Raw genomic sequence first — 12,010 nt, 5'->3', positions numbered from 1 at the left:
CTCAACAATGACCATCAAAAAGCATGATGCAGTGCATTCTGGGTACAACAATCAAAGCTCATCCATGCATTGCGGCATATAAATAAATTGTGAGCTGAATTTTCTTAGTAATTTCTTTTATTTTTACTATTTTCTTTTATCTCTGTTGTTTTATGTGACTTTTTAGTAGTTTGTTTTGTGATGTTCAGAGTTGATCCGTCTATCTGTATATACTGTTTGTCACCGTTGTTGAGATTCATACGCTGATTCTTGATGTATGTGTGTGTCTCTAAGTATTATGTGCAGAATCTCATGCTATAACATCCCAGGGCTGCTGTAATCAATAATGTAAAATCAACACATCACCCATATAATCAGAGTTTGGCCTCAGAATGACATCAGTTCATCAGGTCACTACATGAGGATTGTTACTATCAAAACATAATCAACACCTGAACACATTTTCTCTGTGCTTTCTTTGCCATTGCATGTGTGGTTTATAAACACACAGTTAAAGCAGCCAGAAAAAAAAAACTAATGTTTATAAAGTGAAGGGTCAAGAGCCCAACTAAAGCAAACACTGATCATCATAATGGCGACTCTTTCCTTCAGTGATTCGGCTTGTGAACATCAGGTGTCTTCATTCATCTCCCAATTAATCACTTAATTATCTCATTAACTTTAACACTGCTTCAGTGTTACATTTAACACCCTTGAGTGTGGAATCCATAAACTCTGAGGAGCGTTAATTTAACACTTGGGTTGTTGCTGTGTCTGTCTGTGGCTGATTCTTCAGGTGTGTGTGTTATAGGTGTGGATGTCTTTAGTGGTGGAGATCCCGAAGGCAGAGCTCGGCAGTGAGGTTGTAGTCCATTCTCCAAACACAAACTCCACTAAAGATGTCAGGATCCCTTCAAAAGAGGAAGGTAAATATGCAGCAAAACACTCACACTTGTGCCTCTTTCACTTATCAAAAGTATCTGAGACAAATTAACATTAACATTTTTCTCTTTCAGTGTGTAAGGGTTTACATGCCATCTTCTGTAAAGGTAAGTTAACCGTTATCCAGTTTACACGTCTAGTTTAGTTTAGTTAGTGTGACAGTAGAAAGCTGCAGATCACGTGTATCCTGATGAAGACTAAGTTCACACTTTCAGTCCAAATCCGATTGGTTTCTACGGCAATGTTGGTAGGAATACGCCAAAAACAACAACAACAACAACAACAACAGCTACATGGAGGGTTTTGCATACAGATGTTGTCTTATTTAAATTTCACAACATGGAAATGTGTGTCCGCCGTGCCGGAGTCTAAACTACTGCGTCTTCTGAGGCAGTGGCAGAACCGGCGGAGGCTCGTATGAATGGCTTTTTTCCGCACTGTCGTCTCCACCAGTTTCAAAATATGTCTCCGTTATACAGTATATTGGATGTAAAACACTTATGGATGTAGCTTGAAATGGATTTGTAAAATTTGTATTTCTTGTGATTTTTTTTGGTGTTCACACTAGATAAATCTGATCCGATTTCATTTAGATATGCACAAAAATCAGATTTGGACTGACAGTCTGAACGTAGCTGAAGTGTATAGACTGAAGACTAGTTCACAACTTCACACTGAAGCCCGAGTGAATGCCATCAAAAAGCCCTGAAATCAAACTCTAATGGCAGAATGGCAGCTAAAATAAGTTACCAGTGATCCATTATGGAAAAGTTTACCCAAAAGTGACGATTCGTTCATGCAGGTCAGGTGTCACTGGTTCTGTGTCATATATCTGTGGTCCATCTGTAACTTCTTCTCATTGGCTGCTTTGGTTTCCAGTCGCACCCAGGCTACACAGAAGAACTGACCCTGTGACAGGAGCAATAACACTGTATGTGGCTGATGCAGATAAATGGAGATCCCAAGAGTTTTGCGCATGCCAGAGATGGGACAGGAACGGATCCTGTCTTAAGGTGGAATGGGTACGTCACACCGATCAATAATACCTTTAATTGGGTCATTTAATTAGTTTTAACTTCCCTTTCTGTCTCTTCCTTAATGTAAAGAATAACACCAGCGATGAGTTTGAGATTTCCCAGGGATCTGTCGCCCCCTGTCTGTGCTTTGAGGTAATGGCAACAAATGTTTATTTCTCTTATTGAATTATTAAACAAATAAATAGAAGCATCATATATGAAAGTCATGCATACAAATATACAGAATAAAGAGGTTATATTAGTAACGCTGTCTGGCGATCGAAATTTATAAGCATATACAGGGATGTTCACATTTTTCCTTGATGCTTATTCTCTTTCTACCTTTGCATAGATTTGGGGGAACTTTCCTCGAACAAAGTATTGTCCGTTTTTGAATGAAACAGGTATGGCATTCACTTCCTACTTTGAATACTGACACACCATTTTTTTAAAGGATTTTCCTTCAAGGGAATTTTGTGAATGTTCAGCTGGAACTTGGTATAGTCAAAGAGTTTTCAGGCTGGAAGTGGCTTTCCCACTAAATTTTCCCACTGAATTTTTGCATATGGGAAGAACACAAGTCGACGCCATTATAACCAAAAGTTTGCTAAGAGGTATTTCCTACTAAAGCAAGGTGGTATTTGACTGTGGTAAGCGTATCCGTAGCAGACTGGTGGCAATGGCCTTGGACGGCATCATGCCTAGTGCATTATGGGTGTTGAAGTTTTCCTACCTATTTGGCAAAAGGGCAGAAAACAGCTTTTTCTCTGTTTTGCTCTATTCAGATCGATTTCTAAAAGCTTTTCATCTTTCTACTGCATAGGCAGCCAAGTTTTATTGAAAGCCCATTTTGCCAGTGGTGAAGTACTAACGTTTTGAGAACATTATTAAAGAGCAGATAACTATGAATGAATGTTCTTTTAACGTTGCTGGAAGAGTGTTTGTTTTTTTTACTTTGAGAGAATCTTGCCAGAACGTTCCCTGTCAGCTGGCTCAGTAAATAACAATAGCCGCATCTCCATTACCCTTCAAATTGCTCAAATTGAAATTGCGAATTGAAAATACAGCCAATGGAAACAAGTCAATTTCGCAAAAAAGTTTTTATGCTCGCATGAGGTGGTTTTACAGGCAATTCGAAAAAGGAATATTCCGCAAAACTGCAATGGATATATTTTTTTTTCATATTTACAGTCACATGCCGTACGTAACAGTCAATCAGTCTTTAAAGATTACTTCATATGTTTGGAAGACGTTCAGAGTTCTTTATTAAACTCATAAAAGACAAAAGTACTGGATACTGGATTCTAAACAACAAAGAAATGCCACAATTTCTCAAGATCTTGAAGCAGAAGGAGTGAGAAACACTCATAAGAGCCGCTCTCAGGATAAGAGGCTTTCCTTGACATTAATGCGGTGAAAACACGTCTACGTCTCCTTTGGTTAAAGTAATGGCTACCAACATAACTTTTGGAACGACTTATCGCAAAAGGAAAAAATTGCACTTTGGTTAATGGAAATGCCGTCATTTTACAATATTTTTTTTGCGACATTCAGGAAATATCGCAAACGTTTTTGCAAATCTGTAATGGAAACGCAGCTGATGTAGTCAGTGCAAACGTTTCTGACTTAATCTGCACTGTGTGACTGGTAACCTCTCCTTTCATTCTCATCAGTCTCAGTCTCCAGTGTGTCGGTGTCTTTGTCCGAGACTGAAGCTCGTGATGAGCGTCCCGCACTGGTGTGGACCCTCACGGGTTCCTGCAGGTTCGAGGCTCAGCTGTGGGTGTGTAGGAAGAGCTCAGGCCTGGACAGCAGATGCCATGCGCTGAACACCAGATCTCATGTGCACGTCTACCAGAACAACAGCTGGATCCAGATCATGCAGGACACAGACTACAAGCACTGGGTGGGAAACTGCACATCAAATATGGTGTGGGACAAGTTAGACGGTCAAGTTTAATATTTTGGGATGGGTTCAGATTACTATCCTATGGAAGCTTGTTTCCGCCACAGAATAAAAATACAAAATTGTGTGACTGTTCATCTTCTGACTTTTTTTCTCACAATTGCGCAATATTTATATTATAATTGAGATATTTATAATTGTGTTATAAAGTCAGAATTGCGAGTTCTGAGCAATCTCACAATTCTGAGGAAAAAAGTCGGTCTTTTTTTCCTTAGAACTGGATTTTATAACTCGCAATTGCTTAATGAGTTTATATCTCACAATTCTGAGAAAGGATGTCAGAATTGTGAGATACAGGCCTACATTAAACTCAAATTGCGTTTTAAGGCAGAATTGCGAGATGTTAACTCGCATGCGAGAAAAAGTTCGAATTGCGAGTTTATCTCACAATTCTCACTTTATAACACACAATTGCATGTTATAAAGTCCGAATTGTGAGATATAAACAAGCAATTCTGAGTTTATATCTCACAAGTCTTACTTTATATCTCACAATTCCTTGTGGTTCCTTGCCACTGTTGCCTTTGGCTTACTCAGTTGGGGATATTTTGGGGATATTTAATTTAATTTTATCAATCAATAAATTCCTCTTGAAACAAACTTTGTTGTATTATTTTAATTTAATACTGTGAAGCTGCTTTGATACAATCTGTATTGTGAAAAGCGCTATACAAATAAACTTGACTTGACTTGACAATTCTGAGAAATAAAGTTAGAATTACGAGTTGTAAACTCGCAATTGTGAGATAAAAAGTCGCAATTATCTTTTACAATGTTTTATTCTGTGGCGGAAACAAGCTTCCATTAAATTTCAAATTTATTTACATTTGTGTAATTACTGAGGAATATTAATAAAATTATATATTAATAAAATGTACTTACTATAGTGTAGTTAAACATTTAAGCACTGAGTAATAATAATTAATTTATAGTTTTTACTATAGTAACTACATGTAACCTGTAACGGACACTGTAAAATAAAGTGTTGCCTTATTTAGGGTTTGGATTATGGTTAGTTGATTGTAGTTATGCCTAATTTAATGTTATTACTATATTAAGTACATTTAACATATGACTATGTGACCTTACAATAAAGTGTTACTTTATATTTACTTCTCTAACACATCTCTTTTCTTTCATCCATTGCAGCAGTTACGAGGAGAGTTTCTACAAGTGGAGCGCCATCCTTTACTGTGTGTTCAGGTACCTAAAGTTCTTCATCATGCTTACAGTTCACGTCTGATGTGTGTTTTGGGAAACTGGCAGTGTTTTCTCTCTTGTCCAGGTTAAAGTGGCGGGAATGGAAGGATTCGTGGGACCAGTGTGTCCTTTTGAAGGCAAGCACTCGCATCCCTCAGTTCTGATGAGGGAGCAGAATTAATGTGCCATAATACTTTAGTACTACAACAAAACGCATTGCAGATATAATGCAGATTGTGATGTAATAACAGCTCTCCCTCTGTGTGTGTGTGTGTGTGTGTGTCTGTCACTGCAGTGAAGAGGACTTACTGGATCTTCCCGCTGGTGTTGTGTGTTCTGCTGGTGTGTCTGTCAGTGCTGGGAGCCTATGCAGTGCAGGGAACACTGAAGAGTGAGCATTACACACACACACACACACACATACACACAAACACACACACTCACACACGCACGCACACATATACACACACACGTTTATTTTGCTATGCTTGTTTTTAAAGCCATTTTAAATACGAGGACTAATGAAATGTCCTCATAAATCACGTTCACGTTGTAATAGCAGTTTAATACCCGTCATTGTACAAGTTTCTGTCTTCATAAATCACATAAAACAAACACACACACACACACACACTCACACACTCACAGACCAGAGCTCACCGATAAGGATATTTATTTAATTAAAATATCAGCTCTTTTACATTGCCGTAAAGCAAACAAGGTGGAGAAATGTATTTCTTTGTGCTGGAAATAATGTCACATTGCAAAAAAACTGTTCTTTCTGCAAAATATATTTCTTATTTTTATTGTTCTGATTTTTGGGTAAAATGTATCTTTGTGAACTAAAGTGTTAATCAGCCTTCTCTCTCTTTATAACAGGTTGGGTGTTCAGATGGCTGAAGTTGGATGATGTGAACAGTGAGTTTCCTTCATGATCTCACCTCACACACCGCTCACTCCATATACAATCATAAAAATAAACGTTCTTTATTGGCTTCGATGGTTCCATGAAGAGCCTTTAACATCCATGGAATCTCTCCATCGCACAAAAGTTTTTTTATAGTGGAAAAAAAAAGGTTCTTAAAGGTGGCATATTATGTAATATAAATCTATGGTGTCCCCAGAATGTGTCTGTGAAATCTAAGCTCAAAATCCCCCCAGATCATTTATTATAGCTTGTCAAATTTGCCCCTTTTTGGGTGTGAGCAAAAACACACAGTTTTTGTGTGTGTCCCTTTAAATGCAAATGAGCCTCTGCTCCGCCTCCGTTCAGAAGAGGGCGGAGTCTTTACACGAGCTTCGGATACTCTGGCAATAACAGAACAGGCCAATCTCACTCATCCAGAATCCCAGAATAACCAGTAGTGAGTGCAGCCTTACGGAGAGACTCAGAGTTTCACTTTTAGACGCTCCTGGACGTTTCTGAATGTTAGTGGAGACTATAGCAATGTTAGATGTTATGGGAAGAAGGAGGCGGGAACCGGCGAACATTTAAAGACTTTAATAAATAAATAAACACAAAATGAAAGCAAAGACGGCAGTCCCTCACAGTCGACTGCCGCCAAACGTAATAAAACAAAACATCAACTAAAACAGTCCAGGCCTGGTCCTCTCTCGAAAGGCTCACCAAAACAAAAAAAGTTACTGGGTTTCATTTTTCACGTTTTCTGGGTTGGTAGAAGCACCGATTATAGCACTTACACACAGAAAAAGTCAGATTTCATGATATGTCCCCTTAAAGATTATAAGACATTAAGAAAAATGGTTATTTTAAGAGAGGTTCTTTTAGTAACCAAAAATGGTTCTTATATAGCATCACTGCAAAAAAAATAAAATCTGGGCGTCTCCAGTCGACACTTGCAAAATTACACTCAGGTGAGTTCCCCTCTGACCGTGTTGGTTGACGCCTAAGAGTAGATACTCTGACCGCATAAAATGCCTAAGAGTTATAGTTACCTGAGCGCATCTAACCCCACCTGAGAGTCTCACACTGAGTCGAACGACGCCTCGTTCCTTCTTGAACACTATCACTTGGGAATAAGGTCTCTAGTGTTCGACTAACCTGGTGCGCAGCATTAATTAGACAATCCAGACAATGCCTTCGAATATGATTTAATCACGGACGGAGGATCTCAGACCAGTTTCAGAGAGAATCCCACCAGCAAAAAGAGTACAACAGTTTTTATTTAGGTTTCAAAAGCATATAATTATTAATCCTGCAAGAAAAATAAATGTTAGTTATGATTAATTTAAAAAATCCATCAGTTTCGGCGGTGTGTTTGCTGACGTTCATCTGTGTGACGTTCATCTGTGTTTCAGCTGCGGTGTCAGGAGGGGTGGAGCTGCTTCTGGTGTGTCCTCCGGACTCAGACGTCACCGTCATCCAGCTAATGTGCCGTCTGGGCTCGAGTCTCTCCGCTCTCGGCTTCACCGTGTCTCTGGACTTGTGGAACCGCTCCGAGATCAACGCTCTGGGTCCGGTTCCCTGGCTGCACTCCTGTCTGGACCGGGTGCGGCGGAGCGGAGGCAAAGCTGTGATGGTTCTGACTCCGGAAGCCTGCGAGCGGGCCGAGCAATGGTGCTGTCGAGGAGGGAAACCGGAAGAAGAAACGGGGGTCCAATCATCGACATGCTCCGAAGTCTTCGACGCATTACTGAGCCGCGTTCTGGGAGACTATCTGCTGGGTCGTGCGGGAGAGCGCTTCGTGCTGGCGCAGTTCGACGGGCGGTGCACTTCCACGGCCCTGCCCGAGTTTTTCCGGGGACTGCCGTTGTTCAGCCTGCCTTCCCAGAGTCTGGACTTCTTAATGGAGCTCACGCAGGGGACTCGTACGGGAGCAAGAGTGTGTGAGCGGTGGGAAAGAGCGGGGGCGTTGAGGGCTGCGTCACGGGCATTATCAGGAGCGCTCAGAGAGATCACGGGTGTCACAGGACACACCTGTCAAAGGCTTTCTGAGGACGCTGGGACGGAGAACGGATGGGAAACTGTCCCACTGCAGGCAGAACAGTCAAGCACTGCTCTCTACCCCAAAATAAGCACTGAAGGTTGGGTCTAAATTAGGTTAGGCATGAGGTCTGGCTACGCCGAGCCTCATTTTGACAAAGAACCTCGTAAGGTACGGTCACGTTTCCCAGACAGCAACATTGCGTTGGCCCAGATCCGGGCCACATCTGGTACACATGGATTCCACACGCCCCAGATGTGGGCCGGATCTGGTACACATGGATTCCACACGCCCCAGATGTGGGCCGGATCTGGTACACATGGATTCCACACGCCCCAGATGTGGGCCGGATCTGGTACACATGGATTCCACACGCCCCAGATGTGGCCCGGATCTGGGCCGACACTATGTTGTTGTCTGTGTTTCCGCTGCTTGGCGAAATCATTTCAATAGGAATCTGCGGGAGTGGGCTTTTTGCGTAAGGGTGAAAAAGTTCCCCATGCAGATTTTGCTGATGTTCAGGTTGTTCACACGGATTCACCAACATAAAGCTTGGTCTGAAAGTCACTTCTTTTGACACTATTAATAATTCACAGCCCTGCATCGTATCTGAATGAAACCCAATACTTGTTTCTTACTAATTTGGGGTCTAAACTAATCTTAGCCAGACTTAAACTGCATGAGGTCTGGCCACGCCGAGCCTCAGCTTGACCAAGAACCTCGTAAGGTACGGTCACGTTTCCCAGACAGCAACATAGTGTCGGCCCAGATCCGGGCCACATCTGGTACACATGGATTCCACACGCCCCAGATGTGGGCTGGATCTGGGCCGACACTATGTTGCTGTCTGGGTTACCGCTGCTTGGCGAAATCATTTCAGTAGGAATCTGCATGGTTGGCCATTTTGCATAAGGGTGAAAAAGTTCTCAGTTCTGCTCATGTTCAGATTCACGGCTTCACCAACATAAAGCTTGGTTTTGAAAGTCACTTTTAACACTATTAATAATTCACCGCCCATCATCGTATTTGCTGAATGAAATCCAATACTTCAGGGGCTCGAGATTGAAGCTTGTCTACTTGTCCGGGACAAATGGATTTTTTGAAGGGGCAAGTGAAAGAGAATTTTACTTGCCCAACTGGACAATTAGCCTGATTAAAACTTCAGTGACAAAAAACAACTAGGGAAACACCAAAATGCGAGAATATTTCTGTTTTTGTTTCCGTTTCAGCAGCGAAAATAGTTCCAAACAAAGATTCCGAGTTTTGAACGAATCGGTTGAGTCAAAGATTCAATGACCCATTCATAAACAACTACCTCATTTTTGAATGAATCATCCGTTTGAACGAATCGTCTGAATGAATGGCTCAGTGACTCGCTCATTAAGACGGTCATCTGCCGCCATCTACTGGCGGTTTAGTTTCACGTTTCTTATTTTTATTTTCAAAAAATATTTCAAACAATCTCATAACATTATTTAATACAGTTGTAAATGGTAAATTTTCAGTGTAAATGGTTTAATTTGATTGCTAACAGCCCTATTGTGTCTTAATATTCTAATTAAAATTATTGATCAAATATAAGAATTTGGAATGAAAGATGAAGATATCCCTTTTAAGGCCAAACACGTGGTTTCATGTATCTGTCAATTTTGGGATTTTGGGCTTTTTGGCTTTTCATAAAGTGTTTTTTTCAGACTATAGTGGACAGAAAACATCCAAAATACACTTTTAACTGTATCTTTTAGAGCACTTTATCTAATTTGCGTCTGTAGATTTCAGTTACGGTATATATCTTTAAAGGCTGAGTTTTTCCTCCTACATTGAGCCAGAAATCTCCACTTCAGTAAAATTTACATTCACCAAACTTTACAGTTTTATTCTTATCTATATTCTGAAGGTTTTTACTGAAGGGTTTGTTCATATATAATTTTCCTGATATTATACATTTTATTCCTAACAAAATGGCGAAAATGTATTGATTTTTGGCTGTGTGTGATAAATAGAGAAATCCAAAATCCCCTCAGTAAAAACCTTTATATCAAAATCTCTAATATATCAACAAAATGAAAAGTTTTGAACCTGACTTTATCCAATGTTCAGATTTTTGTTCTAGAAATGTATGCAAATTAGTGCATATTTAATTAGATAGCATCTCATTTGGATATTTAAACACACAATTTCAGAAAACTTATGATACAAAAAATGTTTGCAATTATCAATGTAATAAATCAACTGGTGAAGTATGGTGATATTTATTAGTTGTTTTCTTCACCCCTATTCACCTGGGGTGTCTCGCCTTAAAGGTAAAAAATGAGATTTAAAAATGTCAAAGCTTATAGAACACTGATGAGAATATTGCTTCAGAATAAATATTTTTTACACCATTTTACACTTATTTAACTTTAATAACTGTTTTACTCGGACAAGTGAATGACCAATTTAGTTGTCTGAAGGACACATGACAAGGCTTGATGTCGAGCCCTGTACTTGTTCCTCACTCATTTTGGGGTGCTGATTCCAGAAATAGTGCCTGTTTTGCTTTAGCACGTCACACTTTCTCACAAACTATGTGCATTTTGTAGCATTTTTGCTTTCAACAGTTTGTAAGGTGAATAAGGCTTCTGTAATCACCAGAGAAACTGCCACAAGACATGATTCTCATCTTTCTCTGAGCCATTTTGTTTCAATTCTCAGCCGATTTTCACATGTATACGACATTATTTTTTATTTCAAGGTTAGAATTATGGCAGAAGAAAATGCAAACATGAACCCGGATGTTGTCTGCGACATCTGTGGATGTTTTACTACATCCACACAGTGACAGAAAATTTACGATTTTGTGAAAAAAGCTTATTTGGGCTGTTAGTCTTTTGCAGACTGCAAATTTGCAATACTTCCCTGATACATACATGCATGCATATATATATATATATATATATATATATATATATATATATATATATATATTTGCATTTTGCAAATGCATTTTGCATTTTCATGATGCAGGGCTGTGTTAATGATGTAATGGAGCTTTTTTTGCCTGCAAAATCTTGCCTGAATGTTGCTAATGTGACCTTTAGACGGGAAGAAACCGTGTGACACGCATGTAAATAAATGTTGTTTAGAGGCGTGTTCATGTGAAATAGATCACATAGATTTCTGGTGAATCAGAATCAGATTTATTTGTCATTGTACAATGAACTCAGTCTGACATTGATGTGTAAAAATGTATATTGTATGATATGTAAATATGCTCAGAGTCTGCCGGATGGACCAGAGCTTGTTTTACACAAGGAAAACCTGAAGACAGACTTTTGCACACATACACATTGAACTCTAAAGACAAATGTAAGAGAAGGGCAAGATTGTGAGAGAAGCCACTTTCTTCTTTTGACTTGTACAATTACATTTCCACACCATATACTGTAAAGCCACTAAGGCTATATAAGAGTAACTCAGAAGGTAATAAGCTATATCTCTTATATAAGCCATAACTGTAAGGTTTTCAGTCAGATGTCCGGTTGGGTGAATGATTTGTCTGTTTTTCAATACTTTTTTACTGGTTTTAAGTTGTGTGTCTATACAGTAAAAAAGTGTGACAACTTGCCCCTATTGGTTTTTGTTCACTAATGTTTAACATATTGTGAATTATTATTTTTTGAATGACCAGTTTTAAAATTACACTGTAAAGCGCACAACATCATGAAAAGGAGCGATACAAAATATTCTATTCTATACAGTATATATATATATATATATATATATATATATATATATATATAAATAGAATAATTTTTATATATATAAAAGAAAAGAAAATATCAAATATGTATATAAAAAAAGATGTTACACATAGCCTTGGTATTATAAAAAATACAAAAAAATATAAGACCAACCACAGACTTCGTTATAACAATGACAAACATATGGCAGGACTTTTACTTTCTGAACCTGGGCTTTAC

At 39.1% G+C, this 12,010-nt stretch overlaps 2 protein-coding genes across 2 annotated transcripts in view; one reads left to right on the top strand and one right to left on the bottom strand.

Annotated features, from left to right (window-relative positions):
• Positions 1-11,655, top strand: part of LOC309512179 (interleukin-17 receptor C) — an 18,127-nt gene extending 6,472 nt beyond the window's left edge. Inside the window, exons 6-16 of the mRNA XM_082187643.1 lie at positions 791-905; positions 996-1,028; positions 1,801-1,943; positions 2,028-2,090; positions 2,290-2,341; positions 3,611-3,843; positions 5,053-5,106; positions 5,189-5,240; positions 5,399-5,494; positions 5,983-6,021; positions 7,423-11,655. Of these exons, the coding sequence (XP_082043769.1) occupies positions 791-905; positions 996-1,028; positions 1,801-1,943; positions 2,028-2,090; positions 2,290-2,341; positions 3,611-3,843; positions 5,053-5,106; positions 5,189-5,240; positions 5,399-5,494; positions 5,983-6,021; positions 7,423-8,159 (1,617 nt within the window). The 3' untranslated portion in view covers positions 8,160-11,655. The remainder of the gene's footprint in view (positions 1-790; positions 906-995; positions 1,029-1,800; positions 1,944-2,027; positions 2,091-2,289; positions 2,342-3,610; positions 3,844-5,052; positions 5,107-5,188; positions 5,241-5,398; positions 5,495-5,982; positions 6,022-7,422) is intronic.
• The window catches only part of mbd4 (methyl-CpG binding domain protein 4), a 109,486-nt gene that overhangs the window by 70,151 nt on the left and 27,325 nt on the right, over positions 1-12,010 (bottom strand). The gene's annotated exons all lie outside the window — the stretch shown is intronic.

Source organism: Leuciscus leuciscus (assembly GCF_965113295.1).
Source record: "Leuciscus leuciscus genome assembly, chromosome: 13".
Classification (NCBI taxonomy): Eukaryota; Metazoa; Chordata; class Actinopteri; order Cypriniformes; family Leuciscidae; genus Leuciscus; species Leuciscus leuciscus.
The sequence above is the reverse complement of the archived record's forward strand: the minus strand, read 5'-3'. Positions and strand labels throughout refer to the sequence as shown.